General features: G+C 38.1%; 1 protein-coding gene across 9 annotated transcripts in view; it reads left to right on the top strand.

Annotated features, from left to right (window-relative positions):
- The window catches only part of magi1b (membrane associated guanylate kinase, WW and PDZ domain containing 1b), a 402,728-nt gene that overhangs the window by 360,440 nt on the left and 17,414 nt on the right, over positions 1-24,874 (top strand). For 7 of the 9 annotated variants that reach the window (XM_073072335.1, XM_073072331.1, XM_073072328.1 and 4 more), the window contains 3 exons: positions 282-333; positions 15,268-15,411; positions 18,670-18,808. In XM_073072335.1, coding sequence (XP_072928436.1) covers positions 282-333; positions 15,268-15,411; positions 18,670-18,808 — 335 coding nt within the window. Of the gene's footprint in view, positions 1-281; positions 334-15,267; positions 15,412-18,669; positions 18,809-20,000; positions 20,090-24,874 lie in introns of all 9 variants that reach the window. The other 2 variants (XM_073072334.1, XM_073072333.1) reach the window with 1 other exon arrangement.

Genomic DNA, 24,874 nt, shown 5'->3' with positions numbered 1-24,874 from the left:
GCTTGCTCGTGAAAAATGGGTAATTACATGCGCTCCCAGAGGGTCAGCAATGATTGGAGGTCTAAGCCATAGCGTCACTCAGTATGTTCAGTAAAAGGTGGAAACAAATTTTAAAAGGATAAAATGGGAAGAAATTGCAATGAATTTGCACAGAAGTACTTGGTTTTTCTTTATTTTGTAGTTATAGTTCATTGTTTGATTTCAGTCATAGAGTTGGGGAGCTCCTATGTAATTAAAATCAGAATAAAACCTCATGTCCTCATTTTTGATTTTGTTTGCAGGAATAATGCAAAACCAAAGCCAGAAGTATCATTCGATTATAAATCAGCTCAGGTAAGTAGTTAAAGGGAAGTAAATGCAGAACCATTAGATCAGGGCAATGTACAAGATTGGAGAGCCATGTCAGGTCAATTATCCTAAACCTACTACTTGCTGATAGTAGTAAAAGATTTAGGTAAGATATTTTGCTAATTTGGAAAGCTCCGTTGTAATTTTACTGTTGCCATTGATGCCCTTTCATCAGCAAACAAGCAAAAGAGTTAATTAGTCAATGTCACATTCCATCCTACAACCAGCTACTAAATAGGCTGTCTTAAGTTGCTCTTTAATGTGTTTTCCCCTTTGCTGAAAGGAAAAGTCTGACTTTTCCATGACACCTAAATCTTTGCAGCTACCCAAAAGGTTTTGGCACAGATTAGAAGTGAAATGCGTCCAATGAGATCAACTTTTTACTCTCTGCAGTCAGAAGGCTTTGGCTCGCTAGTTTGTTTTTTGACCAAATTTTTAACTACACTTCTCAGTGATAAAACAATTGGAGCTGAAGTTGTTTCTGGGTGTTACTACCTGGCCTGAGCAATGATTTTCTTCATGAAAGAGGCTAACTAGCAGCATTTATTTTAAGTGGCCTAGTTGGAGAGCATGGGTTACTTTATTGTTGTTGTACCCAGACAACCATGAGAAGAACAATCTTTATTGAGGGGAGCCATTCTACAATTGAACATCATGTCTTTGACATCATAGTAAGGCAATACCATTTTGTTCATTCGGTTCTTGAAGACACATTTTATATTTATAAATACATTAGTGGACTGTTAAGTTAATCTTAATGTGCCATGATGTCTACTGTAAAGCTGCAGTCATGCGATTGGTCATACTGCTGTGTTTTGCTGCAAATAAAATTGTCAATATTAACGTTTCAGATTCATCAGATGAATGCTGTTATACCCTTTTAGTTTCAAAATTTGTTGGAAGCCATTGAATAATTTTGAAAAATCAATATTTTGTTGACAGAAGACTACCAAGGACAGTCATTTCATTGAGGAATTAAAATGTGCACATTTTTTCCAATTCTTTGGCTGAGGTTTTTGTGTACTTTGTCTTTGTAGATGATAATGTAAAGCTTGCCTAGAGCTGCCTGGGATTTTGCACACAGCAATGGCCAGTAGGCTTATCAGGCTACTTCTAGACATGAGAATTCTACCCCGTTCATTTCCCCTACCTGCACATCCACGCTTATGAAGTGCTGATCGTATTTCACCTTCCAAAGCCTGTCTTATCATTAAAAAAAGCTTTATTTTCTCTCTCAGTCACTTCTATTCTGGGAATAAGTGCCCAAGACAACTCAATACTTCCCTGATATTAATGAATCCATCCAAATAGCCATTTATGTACTTTTCTCATTTCTCTCTTGAGAGTTTGTGGATAAGAACATCTGAAGTTAATGAAAGCAAAATATGCTACAAAACCCCTTGAGTCTGCTTTTTTTATATTATATACACCAGTTAATCCACTTTTCTTTCCAATTCCAATTTCTCTTCACTGCTGTGGAAAGCAAGAGTGTATCAATGTTATTCTTGCAAATATTCAGTGGCAGAGTATCCACAGAAAATGTGAAAGATTTACACCCTGAGTAAAGAAATTTTTTCATATCTCAAAGTATCCTAAATGTAGTTCATTACCACCAAGGCAAGAATACTATGCAGGGCAAAATCCAAGGTTGCAAACAGTATTCCAGGTGTATAGTTGGCAAAGATTCCATAAAACTACAGCAGCCTTCCTCCCTCCTAAATTCCAGTGGCTTTGGAGTAAATAACATTTGCCTTCCAAACTGATTTTTGTACCCACTTGTTAATTTTGTGTATTTAATTAACTTGCTTATCATGATCATTCCATCCACTAACATCTACTGATTTCTTATCAATTTTGTCAATTACTCATTGAGTCTGTTTATAACCTTTTACAAACTCTGCACCTTCACCAAGTTCAGTTTCCCTCTGAAGACATGGCTTATTATACCATTAAATTCTTCAGAACAAAGTGTAGCTCAATCAGTTTCTAATGTGTGTTTAATTATAAGCAGGGTACATGTGGAGCGAGTATCTCTCAGTTGGAGACAAGAGCTCACCTGAGCCCTAGCAGCCTAGGTTTTGATCAAGTTTGATCGATTTCCTAATGGAAATTAAATATGTGGAAATATCAGATGTTTGTTAACACAAGAGATTCTGCAGATGCTGGAAATCCAGAGCACGCACACTAAATGCTGGAGGATTTCAGTAGGTCAGGCAGCATCTATGGCAGGGGTTTTCAACCTGGGGTCCACGGACCCCTCAGTTAATGGTAGGTTTCCATGGCATAGAAAAGATTGGGAACCCCTGATCTATGGAGGGGACATAGCAGTTGACGTTTTGGGCTGAGACACTTTATCAGGACTGGAAAAGAAAGGGGGGGGGGGGGGAAAGAAGCTAAGGTAACGAGGTGGGCAGAAAGGAAAGAGTATAATCTGGCTAGTGATAGGTGAAGCCAGATGAGTGGGAACGTGGGTGGGCGAGTGGAGAAAGGATGAAGTGAGAAATTAGGAGTTGATAGGTGGAAAAAGTAAGTTTAAAAAAAAGGTTAAAAAAAAAATGTTTATTGCTTGGCTGTGATGCCCTCTGGTCAGAATGTTGCTAATGCTGCTACTGTGATGCAAAGTACATTTTCCCAATTTATAGATGGCATGAAGCTTGATTGAGCAGTGAGCAGAATAAAAAATAAGCTGCAGGGAGACGTGTATAGGCTGGATGAATGGGCAGGCAAGTGACAGATGAAATTTAGCACAGATGTGTAAAGTGATGCATTTTGGCAATAAAATATGTAGGGGCAGGATAAATTTGACAGCATGATTCAAAAAAATGTGCTGAGTACCCACCCTATATATTGTGAGAGCAGTTAGTGGATCATTAGAGCACAGTAGAAAACCAGGATGTTATGTAGAGCTAGTGGTTAGACCATGAATGGACATCTAACATTAAGAAGAATATGAAGGTCCTGAAGTATTTGTGGATGTGATTTACTAGATTGGTTCCAGTCATGATTTATTTTAGTGACATAGTTGTATAGAAAAGCTGCATATCTGCTCCTGGGAGCAAAGGAGGACGAGCAGAGATTTGATACGTGCAAGGTCACAGCTAGTTTGAATAGAATATAAAAGTAACTGAAACTTTTGCCATTTTCAGGTGGTTCAAAGACCGGAGGGACAGATTTAAAGTTTTGGCCAAATGACATGGATGTGAAAAAATGGCATTAAAAATGAGAAGAGTAGTCTGAAATTCACACGGATGATAGAAACAGAATCAAAAATGAATTGGAAAAGCATCACAGAGAGAATAATCTGCAGGACATTAGAAATAGAGTGTGGAAATTGGAGTGAGTTGATTGTTTATGAATTGGAACGGACTCAATAGACCAGATGTCCCCCTCATCTGAATTAAGGATTCCAGAATTTCTGAAGGAAGCTGGCAGTCTCAAAGAAATCATAGATTAGCAAGAGTCCGTTTCACTTCTGCAGTGGATAGAAAGATAGGGAAACATTTTATTGGAATTATTTTTGTTATGGCTTACCAGACAGTTAAAGTAGCCATTAAAAAAAACCTGATCAGGGAAAATTGGTTAGCTTGCACATTTCAAAACCTACAAAAAAGTTACTAACTAGAGGTGTCATTTTTTAAAGCTTAGACAGCCTCCTCCATGAAGTGATTTGATCTAGAAGTTTTTGATTGTTAGTGTATATTTTCTGGAGGACAATTCTTTTAAGAAGCTCTCATACATGGTTTGAAAGGTGTATAGTGATCCACTGTTGTAGACACGTACAGATAAGAAACAGAAATTCAGGGTCATCCACTCCCGAGGATTGAACAGTTATCAGCTGGGAAACAATGTGATTACAGTCAGAAACTTGGTTAGGTGGGTGCATTCGTCCTGAGGATCGGGAGCTTAAGAGATGTGGTTGCTAATTTCTGCCTGGTTAAAGAAGACCAACATATTGGATGTGAGTTTCCTCATAGTCCTTTCTGACTAAGTCTGAGAATACATGTATATCACCTTTTAATGCAAATCATTTTGTTGTGGCAAGGTCATAGAATGAGGTTCGAGATGGAGTTCCTAAAGTGAGGAGTGAGAAACCTTTTCAATCAGAATGCTCACATTAGTTCATGCTGGAAGCCAGAATTGCAGAGTCTTAGTAACTTTTTAAAGAAATCCTTCAGTGACATTCCATCTAATCTCTTCTCAGCTTGAGAGCTGCTGGGAGAGGAGGAAAAAAGCATCATGTCAAAACAGGAAGCCACACAACTCATTTGTTATCGGAATTCATTGCAAGATACATTTGACAGTATAAAAGATTGCCAATTGAATATCGCACTCAAATCAGTGTTAGGTCTATAATTGAAGTATAAGGCTTTAGTTTCTTTTTTCTTTGGATGTTCAGTTATTTAATTGGAAGATAGATTTCTTTTGGATTCTGTATATCAATGGCAAGATCCACATTTCCTTGCCTATCCCTGGTTGTCTGTGAGAAGATGGTGGTGAGCCTGCAATCCTTCTGGTGAATGAACTTCCACAATGCTGTCGGGTATGGATTACCAGAATTTCCCAAGCAATAATAAAGGGACAGAGGTATTTATCTAACGCAGGGTAATTTGCAGCTTACAGGGAGCTATCTGTATGGTAGTACACTTGTACACATGAAGCCCTTGACAGAAATCATGATGATTTGTAGAGTGCTGAAGGATTAGCCTAAATATCTAACTATAATGGAACTTTGCAAGTAGTGGATACTGGAGCAACTGTGCACAGATGATGTTGGACTTGAGATCCATTGGAGCTGTGCTCTCACAGACAAGTAGAAAGTACTCCAGACCTTTCCTGACATCTCAAAGCCCTTCCATGATCAACAATTTCCTTACAAATAGTGGAAAGGCCTTGGGGTGTCAGGGGGTGGGTGAGTTACTTGTAGCAGGCTACCCAGCCTCTGACGTGCTCTTGTGGGAGCCATATTGATATAGCTAGTTCAGTTGTGTTCCAGGTTAGTGTCAACTCCCAGGTTATTGGCAAGAGCTCAGTGATGGTAATAATATTGGATATCATGGGTATATGATTGGACTGTTATTTTGGAGATGGTCCTTGCCTGACATTTGTGTGGCACTGGAGTTATCTGCCACTTACGAACCCACACCGAATTGCTGTGTGTTTCTTTTTTTGTTGTTTCTTTTTTCCCCTTGTTTTTCTGAAACATTGTGAATCAAATTAATTGTAATGCAGTCAACAGCACATTGAACCATTTCAAACCTTATGGTGAAAGTAAGAACATTAATGAAGCAGCTGAAGATGGCCGGGGCTACTCTGCTGCCCTGAGGAACTCCTGTGGTGATGGGCTAGGGCTGGGCTGATTGGCTTCTGCATATACAATTAATCTTCCTTCATGTGGGTTTGATCCAAACATAAGAGTGTTTCTTCAAGATGGTCTATGTTTACCAGATCTTCTTGCTCAGTCAACTACTATCTTAACGTCAAGGGCAGTCACTCTTCTTTCTCTTCAGGAACTCTTTGATCCATGTTTGGACCAAGGAAATGATAAGGTCTGAAATCAGGTGATGGTGGATAAACTGAAGTTGGACTATCAATAGGCTAATTTTTTTTTTGAATAAGCACTACCATCAGGATGCTATCTGGTCCCGTAGATTTTGCTGTCCACTTAACTAATTATTGACATCACATCCAATGAATCAAATTGGCCTGTGACTGATGCGGATCTCAGGTGGAAGCTAGGATGGATTACCTAGTCAGCACTTACGGCTAAACGTACTTGCAAATTCTTCATGTCTATTTTTAACACTTACATGCTATGACCTTCCATTTTTGAGGACAGCGTTGGTCTTGGAGTCTGGTCCTTCCATTACCTTTATTGCTCATCACAATTCCTGAGAAGGTGTATCTATTTTGTTATTTTAATTATACTTATACTTTACTTATACTTTTAATTTTTGTTATTGTAATTCCATGTTATTTGCAATGTTTTGATCCCTTGGAGGTTCCTGGTTTTTAATGATATGATGTCGATAAAAATTGAACAGGAATTATATCTGCTGAGAAAAATCTAAGGCCTTTATAACCCTTGGTCTTTTTGACCTTCCTGATTCACCATGGAACAGAATATGGAGGTTTTAGATGGCTGGGAAACTCATGAGTGAGTTAATGATACATGGAAGAAGAGAAAGTAGTATGAAGAACAAAATAAGCTTTCCTGTTCATTCCCCGACCCCCCCCCCCCCCCCCCCCCCATCCTAGCAATCTTGTACTTCACGGGAGAATGCAATGCAACCATAAGTGATGGAGACTGAGAAGATCTAAGCGAATGGGAATTTTAAAAAATATGATTCTTGGTCTGGTCTTCGAATTACCTTTGTACATGTGACCCAGTATTGATTCGCAACTCAGGAAACTGCAGTTTAGTTCTGTATCCCTCTAATACAAACAGAAAATGCTGGAAACACTGAGCAGATTCGGTATGCTTTTGTGATGCAACCTGACAAAAATAGTTTCTGGTGTACTGCACTAGAAAGCTCCAGGCCAGTTTCTCACGCTGTGCTGAGCTTGTTGTAGATTGTGGTAGAGATGTTATGTTTGGTTGCCTTATTCCATGTAGAACAGCAATTTGGCTCACAATCACAGGCACAAGAGGAACTGCAGATGCTGTATTGGTTTACAATTCCAATTCTTCAAGATTATCAAGTGACCCCTGGTGGAGATGCTTGAATATTGATTGGGAAAACTAGCAAACTTGACTGAAAGCACAGCCATCGCCATGCCACTTTAAATTCACAAGTTCAAGCCTCAGGGCTGCCTTCTCAATGCTGAGCATTCAAAACCATTTCGGTAATGTAGAAAAGGAGCAGCTGGTGTTCAAAAAGTAGGTAACTGAGTTTAATGTCTATACCAAGCTATCATCCAGCAGCTTGGAGAATATTAAGTGAAACAAATTAGAACGTTCTTGCATCTGCAATTTAAATCTGATTTGAGAAATTATTACTGTTTTTAATTAACCTTGGTGAAATGGAGTGCATTGTCAAAAACTGCCAGTTTTAATCATTCCTAATGAGTGGATCATGTAACTTTTATTTTAATAATTTGACACAAACAACATTGGATCCTTTTTTTAAAACAGCTGCATTTCTTAATTTGACATTGCTCCCGTAGAAGCTGCTGTTTTACATCTAACAAATAGAAGTGTTTGCTTTTAATTTGAAGAATGATCAAGTAATCCAAGAGTGTCATTTTCTAGCTGGGTGGCCTGAACAGACAGGAGCTTCTGTAGGAGTACATCCATCAGATGACTGAAGAAGTAGATATTAGGCATTATCTGTCCTACACCTCCCACCCCAGCAACTTCCAAATCTGCACAAGACCTATTACTGTAATAAATCTTTACAGCTGCTCGATCCCAGTGACCTCGAGGCCCTGCAGCTGTTCAGCAAATCTGAGTGAGCATCAGCTCAATCTCAGGCAGCACAAACTCTTTATTGTTTTCAAATATCTTTCATCAGAGAAATTTCAAAATATTTGAATAAAATTTATTTAAAGCAATTAATTAGTAAATTCCATTAAATCATACGTAAAGTAATTAAAAATAGTTTAAAGTTGAAAAGGAAGCTGTTTGTAACGTCATTTATACATTTATGGAGATCGATGGCTCCATTCAAATGAGTAAGGGTCCGGGTGAGGCATCATTACGACAAACATAAAGCCATAGGTTCGAATTCAAAATGTATACACCCCATCAATTATGATCATTTACATAATGCCCCAGCACTCGTTTTGAGAAAGGTGGCAAAGGGAGCATCAGCCCTAGTTGACTCAGCCTCTAGCAGATGATCAGGTGCTAAACTTGCCATTTATACAATGCAGATACGTACATCAAAGCAACCCTTGGTGCTGATGAGCCTACTATTCCCATTTGGTTGGGTGCTGTCCAGATCTGGTAAACGTGGAAGGACTGTCACCATGCAGGACATGCCCTCTTCTCGTTACAACCACCAAGGAAAAGGAACAGAGCCAAAAGACCCACAAATTTAGGAAAAACAAAACAACAACACACACAAAATGCTGGTGGAACACAGCAGGCCAGGCAGCATCTATAGGGAGAAGTGCTGTCGACGTTTCGGGCCGAGACCCACAGCTTCTTCCGCTCTGCCATCAGATTTCTGAATAGTCAATGAACACTACTTTGCTATTCTTTTTTGCACTATTCATGTTTTTGTGATTCATAGATGTCTTTGCACTGTGCAGCTCCTGCAAAGCAACAAATATCAGTGATAATAAACCTGATTCTGATGACGCCATAGAAACATAGAAAGCCTACAGCACAGTACAGGCCCATCGGCCCACAAAGCTGTGCCGAACATGTCCTTACCTTAGAAATTACCTAGGGTTACCCATTGCCCTCTATTTTTCTAAGCTCCATGTACCTATCCAGGAGTTTCTTAAAAGACACTATCGTATCCGCCTCCACCACTGTCACCAGCAGCCCATTCCACGCATTCACCACTCTCTGCGTAAAAAAAAACTTACCCCTGACATCTCTGTACCTACTTCCAAGCACCTAAAATTGTGCCCTCTCGTGCTAGCCATTTCAACCGTGGGAAAAAGCCTCTGACCATCCACATGATCAATGCCTCTCATCATCTTATACACCTCTGTCAGGTCACTTCTCATCCTCCGTTGCTCCAAGGAGAAAAGGCCAAGTTCACTCAACCTATTCTCATAAAGCACGCTCCCCAATCCAGGCAACATCCTTGTAAATCTCCTCTGCACACTTTCTGTGGCTTCCACATCCTTCCCGTAGTGGAGTGATCAGAACTGAGCACAGTACTCCCAATTAGGGTCTGACCAGGGTCCTACATAACTGCAACATTACCTCTCAGCTCCTAAATTCAATCCCGTGATTGATGAAGGCCAATGCACCATATGCCTTCTTAACCACAGAGTCAAGCTGCTTGAGTGTCCTATGGACTTGGACCCCAATGTCCGTCTGATTCTCCACACTGCCAAGAGTCTTACCATTAATGCTATATTCTGCCATCATATTTGACCTACGAAAATGAACCACCTCACACTTATCTGGGTTGAACTCCATCTGCCACTTCTCAGCGCAGTTTTGCATCCTATCAATGTCCCGCTGTAACCTCTGACAGTCCTCCACATTATCCACAACACCCCCAACCTTTGTGTCATCGGCAAATTTACTAACCCATCCCTCTACTTCCTCAACCAGGTCATTTATAAAAATCACAAAGAGTAGGGGTCTCAGAACAGATCCCTCAGGAACATCACTGGTCACTGGCCTCCAACAGAATATGACCCATCTACAACCACTCTTTGCCTTCTGTGGACAAGCCAGTTCTAGATCCACAAAGCAATGTTGTCCTTGGATCCCATGCCTCCTTACTTTCTCAATAAGCCTTGCATGGCGTACCTTATCAAATGCCTTGCTGAAATCCATATACACTACATCTACGGCTTTACCTTCATCAATGTGTTTAGTCACATCCTCAAGAAATTCAATCAGGCTCGTAAGGCACGACCTGCCTTTGACAAAGCCATGCTGGCTATTCCTAATCATATTATGCCTCTCCAAATGATCATAAATCCTGCCTCTCAGGATCTTCTCCACCAACTTACTAGCCACTGAACTTACTGGTCTGTAATTTCCTGGGCTATCTCTACTCCCTTTCTTGAATAAAGGAACAACATCTGCAACCCTCCAATCCTCAGGAACCTCTTCCGTCCTCATTGATGATTCAAAGATCATCACCAGAGGCTCAACAATCTCCTCCCTTGTCTCCCACAATAGCCTGGGGTACATCTCATCCAGTCCCAGCGACTTTTCCAACTTGATGCTTTCCAAAGGTTCCAGCACATCCTCTTCCACAATATCTACATGCTTAAGCTTTTCAGTCCACTGCAAGTTATCCCTACAATTGCCAAGATCCTTTTCCATAGTGAATACTGAAGCAAATAGTGTCTTAATTTAACAATACAGATGAAGCCCAGCAAACAACGTGATTCTTTCACATATCTAAACCTTCTCAGTCACACTTTGAAGTTAATTGCTTCACCTGTGGAAAGTCACCATATTGAGGAAGGGACCTGAATGTGGATGACACTGCTACTAAAATAAAGTTAACATTACTTGCCATACTTAATTGCCAATATCAGTAATTCTCAAACTTATTTGGGTTACTGACTTTACCAGAAAATAAGAACTGCAAATTCAAAGCAGTGCAAAGAATATTCAAATCTACTTAAAGCTACAAATAAATTTATTTCTTTGTTCAATTACAGTAAAAACAATTTTCATCAACAATTTTAGAGTGTACTTCATAAACACGAGGAAGTCTGCAGATGCTGGAAATTCAAAGTGCAGTACACAAAAAAATGCTGGAGGAACTCAGCAGGTCAGGCAGCATCCATAAACAGTTGATCTTTCTGGCAAAAACCTTTCTTCCAGACTGGAAAGGAAGGGGGAAGGCGCCTTAATAAAAAGGTGTGGGAGGGGAAGAACGATAGCTAGAAGGTGATAAGTGAAGCCAGTTGGATAGGAAAGGTAAAGGGCGGGAGAGGACGGAATCTTATTGGAGAGGAGTGTGGACCATAGGAGAAAGAGAAGGAGGAGGGGATGCAGGGATAGGTGAGAAGAGGCCAGAGTTGGGAATAGAAGAAGAGGGGAGGGGAAGGGAAAAATGATTGTACCTGAAGATTGGAGTGTACATTCATCGTCCAACTATTCCCCACTTTGTTGCATTTTCACCTTTCAATGAGATGGGTAGGCTTGGGGTAATGATTCAGCTTCTCAACATCAGGCTGAATGTAATTCAGTCTCAGATTCCCACCTTCAATAATTTGCATTCTGTTTCATTGCTTTGAACAAAGTTGGGTAAATGCACTGAGTGTGGAAAGGCAATAAAGAATAGCTTGACCACCTTCCACAGTGCAGGATAGCATTCAGAGATTTTTCTGCAACCAAAATTCTTGATGTGATTTTTTTTTTAAATATAACCCTGGTGCCAGCTCAAAAGCATTTTGTAGCGATATCAGTTCTTCATCCGTCCTTCCTATTAATTCTTCATTACAAGTGGTAATTTTCTTACCCAAACTGGAATTTGGAATGAGAGAAGATCCTGAAATCTCAGATGACTTTACACAGCTCAGCTAGGTGGTCATACTATTCTTGAAGATCTTCATTTTCTATTTTTTTTTTTTGTCTTCAGAAATTGGAAAAGGTGGCATGGCCTGTTGCACTTAAATAGGGTTAACTTTGACAGAAATGTGGAGATGACTGGATTTTGATAAGGTTCATATCATCTCCTTGCAGCTGAATATTGATTTCATTAAACTTTGCAAATAATTCTGTCAAATAAGCAGTTGTGCCTAATATTTTTGAGTTGATTACAGAATGAAGAATTCGTCTTTTTGAAGAATTATATCAGTTTCAAAAAACGCATAAATGCATCTCAGGCAGTTTCTTTTTTAGGGCTATCTGACTTCTGTGTGCAGCAGTAAGCGTTCAAAATTTTGATCATTCTCAATACAAAGCTCTTGAAGTAGTTGAGGATTGAGAGCATGAAACTTGATTTTATTTACCACCGTGATAACAATAGTTAATGGTCTACTTCTGCCATTTTCATTATGGATTAAAGACCACAGTTAATCACCTAAGTCTAACCTCAAGTGCTGTGTTCAATAAAGGAATAAGTTATGTCATAATAGCTCAGGCAAAACCTGAATCTCTGCCCGAAGGTACATAAAAACACAGAAATCCTACAGCACAATACAGGCCCCTCAGCCCACAAAGCTGTGCCGAACATGTCCTTACCTTAGATATTACCTAGGGTTACCCATAGCCCTGTACTTTTCTAAGCTCCGTGTACCTAACCAGGAGTCTCTTAAAAGACATAATGGGCAGTGATATCTCGGTTGGGCCTGGGCTAGTGAAATGCAGTCAAGGATATTCGAAAGGGCAGATTCTGAACTTTACCCCATTTAACACCATATCCTAATTCATAGGAACTGTGTCACTATATGATTGGTGTATGAGAATCCTACTAGATAATACTGTACTGCAGTAGTAAATGGCAATAATGCGCAGGCTAGACCTGGAAATAACACAATTTCATACAGATTTCTCAAGATCTGCCAAACACAGAAGAGTTGCATTGTTTTTCAACAACTAATTCACTTTGAGCAAAGTCTAAGAGAACTTTGGGTTAGCAAAAGGTGAGGTGATTATGTAATCATTGTAATCAATTATGAGGCACTGGTGATCAAATGCTTATAAAAATTAATTTATTTCTTAAATTATTCCTGTAATCAACTGCCCCCTTGCTATAGAGCAACCCCCACAGCCCCCTTTATCTTTACTGTCCCCTAAGAAACTCCCACCGCGCCCCCTGGGGAGAGGGTTGATGTCACACACTTTGGGAATCACTGGTCTAGATAAACAACTTAGTAGTCCTTTGAATGGATTCAGTTCCAAAACAAAGTTAAATTCTGCAGCAGACTAGCAAATAGGAAGTTTTGAAGAGAATGGATATTATGCAAAAATTCAACCACTGCAATGAATTAGCTTAATCTCAATTGTAGGAGAAAGCAATCTTTCATTTCAAACAAAAAATGCATTTTATCTTTCATTAAAAGCCCACTTATGATGCATATTTTGATACATTTCCAAGAATGTAAATCTGTTGGATCATTTATAATGGGGTGGGAAGGCCCTTTTAATTTAAAAATGGAAATTTTATTTGAATTTTGTGTCTTTGAGGTTGCCTTCAATAAATGAATATCCGCGAGTGACCACAACCAAAGAGACCAATGAGGAAAAATAGAGAAATAAAAGAGATTGTGTAGAGGGAGTTTCTCCCTGATCCAGTGACTGATGACATTGTGATGAAAATATAAAATTCATAAGTCTAGCTAAAAAGGGAGAAAGAAAATCTCCTATTTATCCAACTCATTTTTTCATGGCTGGCTGCTACCTCACAAGGGTTGAACCTGCTGACTTGATAATTTGAGGCAATAAATGAGATTTGTTGCTAAGCTAAAAATTATATTTCTCTTTGTTGGACTTGCTTAGTACTGGTCTCTAGTGGCAGTTAAAACATTCAGTTAACCATTCTGGAGAAATAGAAGGTAGTTGAACCAAATTGTGCAATGTGTTGGATAAAAGCCATGAAATCCGAATTGCATTGAGCTATATAGATACTTATGTTTATTTTAATTGATCACAGTATGGTATGCCATAATTAAGGGTGGGAATTTGCTAGGGAATGCCAAACTGTCAACCATTCTTTGTTTAAATGCCACCAAGTTTCCAATTTCAGCAAAAACGTTGAGGTCCTAAACTCGTTGGCCCTTTGGCTGGGATATTAGCAGCAGTGCTTACAAGTGCAGTGGTGAGTGTGGACTGGTTGCAGTTTCCCATTGCTTTCCCTGGGGAATCTTCTGGCATCATAATAGCACAGGGGCACTGCAGCTAGAGCTGCTACTTCAACGTGTCAGGCAACTGGTTCAGTCCAGACTTAGATAGTGTCTATGTGGTGTTTGCACATTCTTCCTGTGGTCATCTCTGGACACTCCAATTTTCTCCACGTCCCAAAAAGGTGTGTTAGTTGGCTGTTGTAAATTATCCCCGATATATAGGTAAGTGGTAGAATCTGGTGAGAGTGGATGAAGCATGAAGAAAATATTTTAAAAATACTTAAATATTTAGATGTGATTTTAACGTTCATTGTTTTGCTTTTAATCTTGTTATTTTGATAATAGTTTCTGAATGTTTCTGGTTCTCAGGGCTATCCAGAGCTAAGCTGGGGGTATGGTTCCAGTGCCCGAAAAGTTGACTGTTTCTTTTCCATAGATGCTACCTGATCTGCTGAGTTCTTTCAGCATTTTGTGTGTGTTACTTAATATCAGCTGAACTGTGGGTCAGGTTTGCTCATGTGACAGCATTATGTTGCGCAAAGCTGCCTTCGCCATTTGAAGATCAGGGCAGAACTTCCAATGAAATTGATACCAGCTCGTGTTCAGTAGGTACTACTAAGTAGTCAACAATGAACGAGATGGTATGCTGCTTGCAGCAAGTTCTGCTACATTTATAATCTTTAGGGGTAGGGTGTGAAGGATTGGACCAAGACAATTAGGCTTTCATTTTAAATCGATACTTTTTTTTCTAGTTCTTTTTAAAAAAAAACCTTAATGACTCAATTATTTTTGGCAGGTACTTTGTCGAGAATTATAAAATTGAGGTATAGTGGTTAATGTGTGGTGTGACAAGTTTATAAATGGATATTTACTACAAATATGAACACAGCAATTTATAAAGGATAGCCATGACTTAAAATTTGTGCATAAAAGAAAAAAATTAATGTATCATATATTATGCAAAGGCGAGGGTGTTGGTGTGGTATTTAAATAGAGAAACCTGTTTTTGTAGGAGTAAAAAAGTCTTGGCAGATCTTCAAGATGCCAATGTAGTTTGTGTCTGTTGATGTAAATAGTATTTAAAATGTGTTCTGTGTGAATAGGATCTCTGCTTTTTGTCTCTGTTTGTGTTTGGAGTTGGAAGCTAGCTGGTTAAAAAGCCAATGAAGATCTGAGAACAAGAGCTGAAGTAATTACTAGTTATAATTTTTTTTGGAGATTCTGCAAAGGCAGGAAATAGCAAACACCCAAGCAAACCAAGGAGACTGTGTTATGTTGTATTTATTTGTGAAATTCTGCCTGGGTAGGTTTGCCATATTTTTGAGTCAATGTGCTTGTCACCAGTTGGGCTTGTGTCTATGATGCTCTTTTTTTTTAAATTTGTTTTACTAGTGTGCAAGTTTTCATGATTTAAAACTGAAGAGCACATTTCTCTTTAGTTTGCTATAGTTGTTAATCTTTATGACTTGTGTTTTAAAGGAGCCTGAACTTTACACTGTGGAACTGGATAAGGGACCAAAGGGATTTGGATTCAGTCTTCGTGGTGGGCGTGAATACAACATGGATCTGTATGTACTCCGATTGGCTGAGGATGGTGCAGCCATAAGAAATGGTAAAATGAAGGTGAGTACATACACTTATTCGATACCAGAAGAGGTGATTATTCTCAGGCTTTGACATGTTTGACCTGTAATATTTTGATCTTATGCAAAATCTAAAATTACAACTACAAGTTAAGAATGAAACATTTCATAATGATTATTATCTAAACCAAATAAATGTTTTTAGCTTAGAACTGCAAATTGTGGAATAGAGTCATCTAATGTAGTAGAAAGATGATATAACCTGCATACGTATTTACAAATTCAAGTATTGGAGAACTTCAAAGACGGAATAATAATGGGAATCACGATTGTGCTGCATTATTTTAAGTAAAACAGATGCTTATTGCACACTGATATTTCTGTTTCAAGGAGAAGGCATTGATGCATTAGTCACATAAGATGATTAATTTTCAGTGACTCTTAGTGTATAATCGGGCAATGATGCACCATCAATAACTCTCGGAGACGGGAGGCGAACGATAGGCTTTTATTAGCTGCAAGACACCACGATTAGCAGCAAGAGACCACCACACAACATCCTGGAGACTGAGGGGCGAGCAGTGCCTCCAATCGCCTTTATACAGGGGTCTGTGGGAGGAGCCACAGGAGCAGTCAGCAGAGGGGCGTGTCCAGACAGGTATATGTAGTTCACCACAGGCAACCTAGTTGGCGGTATATTTATCTGCCAGATTAAAATGTTGCTCATGTTTTCAGGGAGAAATATTTTGGAATAACAATATTTGCCTTTCCGCACATCGATACTTCAACTGACCTTTTCTACTCTATTAGAAATAATTTGTCACTATAATTTGCATTTTATAAACATTATTAGTGAATGCATAATATTCTAACAGTGAAAACAAAGGCACTGAGTTATTTTTGAATCTTTCCTTTGCCTGGTGTTGAAATTTATTAACAATAATATTGGTTTGAATATCAAATATATTCTAAATCCAGTTCATGGCAATTAGATTACTAAAAGGTAATAAATAATAAGCTGGTTCCTCGTTTTTTAATTTGGTTCAATTGAAAAGGCCATTCATAAATATTAATATAAAAACATTAATTTTTTCAACATTAACAATACAGAATATCAGCGCAGAAGAGCAGTGCATGGGTCAATTAATCTCCTGAAATGATTACGTGTAGATTAGTGACTGTTTCAGTTAAATACTGTTATGATCAATGTCCCTCTCCCAGCCTCTGTCCTATTTAGCAATTTTTTTTTCAAATGTGTGCTTTTGTTCTTTTAAGGTTTCCTTAGTTTAACAAAGCACTCAGATTGCTTTCTGGCAGATCTGTTTCAGTTTATGTTGCCAGTGTTTATTTCTGCTTCAAAAAAACTTGAAGAGAACAGATTCATTTGGTTCTTTTAGAAATCTTCATAGTTTTTATTTTGTGAAGAAAATGATGGGTCTGGATCCAACTACTTGTTTTATACAATTTTATATTCCGTTGAAGTTTAGTTAACTGAGTGCTCCACTTTGTCCTACTGCAAAGTATACTATCTTATAGTGTGTAAATAGATATAATGTATATCTATATATCTCATAAGAATCTAATAATATCTCAAACAGTACACTCAAAAAATTATTGATTTGTTATTTTTAGGTCTGTTCTGAATTTCTGCACTTGATTGCCTGCAATATGAATGAGAGAAAATCCACTTCCTTTTTGTTTACATACATGTATAGCACATACTAAGTGACTTTGATCAAATTTTGAAGAGCTTTTTACCCATTTTATTGAAGCCTTGCTCTCTGGGAAATTGGAGAATGCAATGCCGATGTCATTTTCTTGTTATGTCTGACACATTTTGACGGTATCAGCATGATGACTCCTGCTGCAACGAGGAACATGTCCTTCTGAGAGTTTTTTCCATTGAGTGTATAATGCAAAGGAATCTTAGTCAAGTATGACAATGCAGCTTCAATAGGAAAGGCGATATGTCACCAGTGATCATGCATTCAATTATAAAAGTTTGATCAAAAATTGCAACAGCTGAACAATGTACATAGACATCATGCCGAAAGTAGTCTAACCTGCAATTAAAGAGACTTTACTCAGACATTGTATATTTTATAACTCGCCCACTATTCCCTCTGTAAACTTCATTGTGTTAAAAAATGCTGGCACTCTAGCATAATGGGCATTTGTGCCCCACGCACGCTACACAGGCTCATTTCCAGTAATCACAGCCAAGTTCAAAGTGTTTTTCCATTTTCCATGTATGCTGGTTTTATGAACATTTAGAAAAAAATATTTCTAATTTCCATTAATGGTACATTTATAAAATTACATGGATCCATGTACTTTCTAGAAATTCTTTTCCCATAATATCAGAACAAAAATATTTCACTAGTTCTCAACATGTTTAGTCATCACTTTGGTGAGAATACATTTGAGTTTGAAACTCAACAAAAGGCTCTTCAGTTGCACGAGTCAGACTTAATCCAATTTAGTACTATTTAATCTCATGGTGTCTTGAAGTAATCAGCTGTGTTTCACTGGATGTAATTTTTTGGCACCTAATAAAATTACAAGCTTCATCAAGTTGTGATTGTATTTTCCAAGAGTTCATGTGACAGTCAGGCAAATAAATGCTGATTATTTCAATTATCCCCCTGTCACTTTTCCAGCTGGTGATGTGGTTTAATAATTGCATGCAGATTTTAATATCATTCTATGTTGTTGTATTTCAGCAAAGCACAAGTTATTTTTCAATAATTCTTAGAGCACAATGGCACCTCCATTCTAAATCTCAGTGTACATCATTGCTTCTATTGACGTTATTTGTGCATTTGTTGGTGTTTTCTTTTATTTAAAACAGCTCTCATTTATGACGTAGAGCCCTTTGTGTCAACAGGGCCAGGTTCCATTTCTGTTCTGTGTAGCATAATAAACATTTTTTTACCTCTGTACGTCAGAACTGTGGAGAAGGGAGAGAAAAATCAGCTAAGGTTCTTCTCACGATTTTTATCCAGATGTTGCTGATGGGAAATGTGTGTAAAATATCTTAGATTTTAGTAATTACTCTTTGCGCTCAGTTTGGAATTACATTCAACTGTTTTAAAAAAATACCAGGCAAAAAGTTTTCCTTAGAGTATTTGATGTTTGTGAAGTTGTTATTCAATACAAATTAGCATCTTCAAAAGGTAATAAATTGAATCAAGAAGTATTTTACCAGCATGGATATATCTTGCTTAATTATTCTCAAACATCCTCTTGTGCAGCTTTTCTAAAATCCTATTTATATTTATGATTTTCTCACTTTTAGGTTGGAGATGAAATTCTGGAGATCAATGGAGAAACAACCAAGAACATGAAGCATTCTCGTGCTATAGAGCTGATTAAAAATGGTGGTCGAAGAGTTTCCCTATTTCTCAAACGTGGAAATGGTTATGTGCCAGAATATGGTGGGTTGCCCTATGAAAATGTTACTTTCTTCACACCATAAGTGATTCTTTTTTCTTTGTCTCATTTTTGTTAAAAATCTAGGTTATTTTTACATTCAAAAATGTGCAGATATTGTTTCTAAACTGCTGGTACTAATTTTGCACATTCACCATTTTGATCAGGAATGGGCTGAGTTACAAGTGACTAGTCAGTAGTATTTACCTGTATTAAATTCAGTGCAGTTCAAATGCCTGCTGAAAATACAACTACAAAACTTGTTGTCATAGTTAAACAGGAATGGAAATGCAATTTAAGTTTACACCTATGGCCACATCTTGAATAGAAGTATTCTAATATTTATTAATTTAAATTATCATGTTTATTTAAAGCATTTTTAAACACTGTGTTTTATATCATTTTAGCTTTGAACATTTAGGTACTAACTAACAGAACAGAGCAATCCCAGTTAACTGTAGAAAATTTTCAAAAAAAAAACACATTAGTTTTGCACATCCATTTCAGCAGGACTCACACTCCAGGCCTTTTCAATGAGAAGTTATCTCTTTAACAAGATGATTTATTCAAAAGAAATAACTTCAAGCTCCTTTAATGACATGTGTAATGTTCTGCTGTTTCCTTGAAAGGTCTGTGAAGCTTTACAGATAAACATGAGAACAGCTACATCTACTAACGACCCCCTAGAGAACAAATGAAGGGGATTATATATTATTTTAAAATAATACATAATTACCAAAAATAGAATTCTGGACTTCCTGAGCTTATGATTTTTTTAAGATCTCCATTGAAATTATATCTCTGTAAGGGTATATATTTTTGTAACAAGTTCTGTAATTACTTTTAATACAATGCATAACTTCCATGGATTTAAATGTAGAGTTTGTAAATATTTCAATGAATCATTGTTTGCGCACTATTTTGACTTATTGTATTGTGATAAAAATGGAGTGAATTTCCCATTAGTGCTTTCTGGTGCTCATTTTGCTGTATCTTTTGGTCCTGCTACTGCTGTCTTTGCAGCCTAATTGGTTTTTTTTTGCCTGGACAATCTGACTGGAACAATAATAAACATCTTTCCATGATCAACAGCGTGATCAATCCTGTTGCTGCTTACTAATAGGGAATCTAAATCTATCTTCTGCTCTTTTTCTTTCTCGTCTTTCATGGGTGCTGGGCTCTTCGTTCTGCCCTCAGCGATGATACCTCCTAATGTCTCCTCATGCATGAGAAGTGACAAGCACGGGGAGTCTTGCTTCTACTTAATGGGCCCTAATCAAAATACGGTTGGTAGATCAATCAATATTTGCTGCTTCCATCTTGCTGCCTTATTTATAAAGGCTCATACTATGCTCCATTTATGTCCATTCACCCATATATCCATGAGTGTGCTTGCGTTCATCAGTGCAGGTTTCAAACTGATCATGCTGGCAGAGCTCATTTGCCTATGCTTGTGGGGCACAAGCCCTTTGACAGGGATCAATCACCCCGATGTTTTTATGGTTTTTGTAATTGTTTTCTTGCTGAGGTGCAACATTCCATTAGAAGTGGAAATGTCCACCTCATCCATCAAAGTCATTGGTTCCACAAGCTTAAATTAATGTTTTTTTTTAGTTTTACTGACAATTGACAATAGAAACATTTGCTCAAAAACTTCATTTTAAAAAACAGATCGGAAATAAAATAATGAAGCAAAAGGAGACGTAACATTGATAAATTATTTTAAATTTTAAATTTTGCTTCATTATGTGAAATTGAGAAAAACACAGACTACTCGATGTTTTAGATTAACACTGGAACTTTCAATAATGCTGGGGGTGTATAACAGGCAATGTCAGATTAGTGAGCTTGTATGTGCCTTGATTAATTACATGCTTGTTCTATTTGAAGTTAATGGATAGAAAATTTAGCAGATTGGGTCCTCAATCTGGTAATGCTCATTATACACCTTTTGTCAAAATTGGAAGTTTCACTAAATGATTATTAATCTAAAACTGTGAAATGTCACATTTGTATGTCATGCCTCTCATTCCCATAATTTGGAGAGAATAGCAAGGAACTTGTCACAAATACTTAATGCAGTGAATAATTTGTTTTATGTACCTCTCTCCAATAATTTAACAATTGCAGAATTCAACTTTTGCCAATATTACACAAAATATATGCACTTCAGTTTATCACAGTACAATGCAGAAAGATAAATTTGAACTTACCATGTGTTACTGCATTGACATACTGAATTACACACCTTTAGACTAAAATTTGGAAGTTTCACCGTTTTCTAAAATAATTCACCTGATTTAAATTCTTGAAGCCCTAATCCTATGTTTGGCCTACTGTTGCTAATTACCTGTACAGTCATTTATTGCAACACGCTATAAACACTATTTACCTTGGCTCTATGTGCTAATCATCTTGACAGCAAACCTCTGAGTTTAATCTTGCCAAGTTTGAGATTTGTGTATTAGCCAGACAGTATAACAACTTGGAGTGACCGACTTGAGTTTTTATGCATTGGGTGCTGGGATTGTCAGAATGGATGACTGACATATATCATGAAAATTGGGACTGGCTTCTGCACACACAGAATGAAGATGCTGGATTGCAAAACTGTTACAACATCAATTTTTAGCATTTTACAAATGAGAGGAAAAGTAGGCTCCATGTGGAGTGTATGTGAGTTATTATAGTCCAGTTAATTAAGACCAGCACACCAAGTGGTCATTTGGTGAACCCTGTTATCATGTTCAGACATAAAATCACCTCAACTGCAATTAGTGGCCAGAAGGGACACAAGCCGACCCAAAGCTGAGTTTGAAATAAGTAGTGGCAAGCTGTCGCTATAAAGGAATGTGTGAGGGAATGCTTACAAAAGGTCATTTGTAATCTTGAAACTGCAGCAAGGACTAAAAGAGTGCATTTGTTCTTTTGACCAAAATGGGTTTGGCAATGAGAGGGGAGGAATAAAAAGCCTCTGGATATATCTGATCCCATCTTAAATCAGTGTATACAAGATATCAGAAGATCATCGGAACACTGCAGCAAAGATTTGGGTAATTAACAGTAATAATTCCACTGACCTTAATGCTCACCTTCAGATTGTAAAATCTGATTGCGATTGTAGTTTCTGGCACTAATATCTGCTTTGTGGTTGTCCTTGTGATTTGTCTTTGTGATTTGCTATGATCCCAGATTGTATTATATGGGAAATCTGATCATTTTTATAACCGCTAAAAGAGGTGGTTGTGCAGCCAGAAGTCATCATACACATTGGTACCAACTTGTTTCTCATCATATATTAAGTAAATTTGATTCTCCTTTTTCTTCATATCTATTACAGGTTGAAACATCCATCCAGCTTTCTGTGGTCTGGACTGCTCCAATAGTCTGGCATAATTTGAATTTGTTGTACTAATTAATTCTAAGTAAGATCTAATTAAGATCAAAAATTAACTAAGATATGTACTCACATATAGCTAATTAACCTACCAGTTCAACTTTGGCAATCTCAGCCGACGGCATTTTTGACTGAAAGAAATGTTGGGTTACTGTCAGATCTCAGAACTGTTATATGACCTAGAGAATGCCTATACTTAGAAAGGGCTGTAATCCTGCTCAGAGGAGGATGATCAGGAACAACTTCTGTGGTCTGGATTTGTTGTGGCGTGGCAAGTATCATGACCCAAAACTGCTGAACTAGAATGTTCCAACATGGATTCCAAGTTTATTAATCCAGTGTTTTAGTCACGGTCATGATTAGAATCCTAAATGCATTCTGCACAATTAAAGAATCTGAGGATGACTAATTGCATTAGCTGTCACCGTTGCAACAAAATATTAGAGCTTCAAAATTCAACTTACTAAATTGGTTCTTAGACCTAACCCAGCCCATTTTACACATGTGGACTACACAGGGTTAGGATAAATCAGATCTCAGCAGTAAGTAGATTCAATTGAAAGGATGATGTATTAAAGACTTGCATGAAAGATCCTCTTTGGAATACAGCTGTTCCACAGTAGATGGAAACACATCCTTGTCATTTTCAATGAACTGTCCACCTCACCTTGCAGATCTTTTCTCTTTCCCTACATGTAAACTCTACTTCCCATATTCATGATCATTCTTTTTTTCTCCCACCTTTTCCTGTAGTTTCATTCACAATATTATCTTCATTCCATCTCACTCACTTCCCTTTTCTAACTCTGCTTCCTAGTTCCATTTGCTCCTGCATGCACTCTCACCAAAGTCACTGAAAACAACTTTTCAAAATTTCTGATTGTTAAGCCTTCGAGCCTGCTTTTACTGCAATACTACAGCTTCCAGTTGGCTCTATCAAACCATCACCTCGTAAACGGAGATGTCCAAAAAAACTCTCAGATGCTCATCTTGGAACAAGCTCCAGTATCAGTCCTTTAAATCCAAGGGTGCAACCTTGAACACAGCATGTTTATTCACTCATTGTGCAGTCAGCTTGGATACCTCAAATGAAATTGGGTTTTGTACTCTCCTGCCAAAACGATTCACTATTCTTAGATCAGTTCGGAATGTATATCGTGTTTGGATACACTTCTGAAATCTGCAGGGAGTTTATGCATCTCATTTTTAAGATTGGTCTCTATCCTGGCCCTCTGGCTAGTCCTGACCAGCTAATTTTCTTCATCTTATTCAAAGGTTCAAATGTTCATTTATTATCAAAATATACTACCTTGAAATTCCTTTCCATTCCTCGTGCTTTTGGGGGCTGACATGTCACATCTGCTCTCTCTGTTATGCTTCACCTAAACTACCTTCCGGCTTCATTTTCTCACAAACTCGTGCTGCAAAATCTATAAAAGTAGTTCCTTCTCTTTCAAATCTGTAATCACCGAGCTCCTCAGTCTGCTTTTTCATCCCACTCAAAACCTTGCCTGTTTTTCCCTATAATTCCATGATGAACTCCCAGTATTCCATTCAAGCAGAACACTGCAACAAACCTAATATATGACAATGATTCACTGACTGATGTGCAGCAGCTATCCATTTCCTTCTCAACCGACTTGCATCCTTCCCCACAGTTGTCACACCAAGCTGCCCAATCATCCTTCATCCACTTGAATTGATTGCCTTGTCTTGTTCCATTCTTACATATTCAGTCATGGACACATAATATCCAGCAAAGACTTTACACTGCTGCCTTTGTTCCATCTTATTTCACAGCTGCACATTACACCTTTGCACATCACATTGTCAATTTACATATTCTGAGAGCAGCTGACTAACTCACCACAGCTATTCTGACCCTTCCGTTGTGTTTGTTTTCCCAACACTTTGGCATTGAGTTCTGAATGAGATTTCATCCAGTGAAAACAAACATGGGAAAAAACCCCAATGCTTTATCTTCGATTCTGACTGCAAGCACTTACCCAACCCACTGACTTCATTGCCTTTCTCAGCCACTCACTTGAGCTGAACGTAACTAATCTCAACCGCTACGTTGTAATTGACCTTGAGTTCAGCTTCCACGTCCATATTGCTATGGTACCAGTCCAAAGCTTTTGAGTATATTGCTAATTCTGTCAGCTTGTTAACTGCTGGAAATCACCCATTCTCAAGTTACGTCTGAACTTAATTCAGGTGATCTCCTGGCCAATGTTTTCAATCTAAAGTTTGATTATTTATTTATTGAGTTACCACACGGAATAGGCCTTCTGACCCTTTCAGCTGCACCGCCAGTAACCCCGGATATAACCCTAGCCTAATCATGGGACAATTAACAAAGACCAATTAACCTACCAACCAGTACGTCTTTGGATTGTGGGAGGAAACCAGAGCACGCAGAGGAGAACATACAAATTCATTGCAGACAACTGGTAACTGTAAAGAGTTCTGTTAACCACAATGCTGCTGTGCCTCCCTGGATTATCTGGATCCTAACACACAATCCCATTTGTTTTTCACCTCTTCCTTTGGTGACCTATGATTTTTCTTATTCCATGAAGGACTCCATTTTATAGATCCTCTTTCTGTAGTTCAAACCCCAGCATGGCCTTTTCCCTTCAATCAGTAATTTCCATCAACCTCCTGAAATGCA

This window comes from Hemitrygon akajei, chromosome 19 (assembly GCF_048418815.1).
Source record: "Hemitrygon akajei chromosome 19, sHemAka1.3, whole genome shotgun sequence".
Taxonomy (NCBI): Eukaryota; Metazoa; Chordata; class Chondrichthyes; order Myliobatiformes; family Dasyatidae; genus Hemitrygon; species Hemitrygon akajei.
Note: the sequence above shows the minus strand (reverse complement) of the source record. Positions and strands in the feature narration are given on the sequence as shown.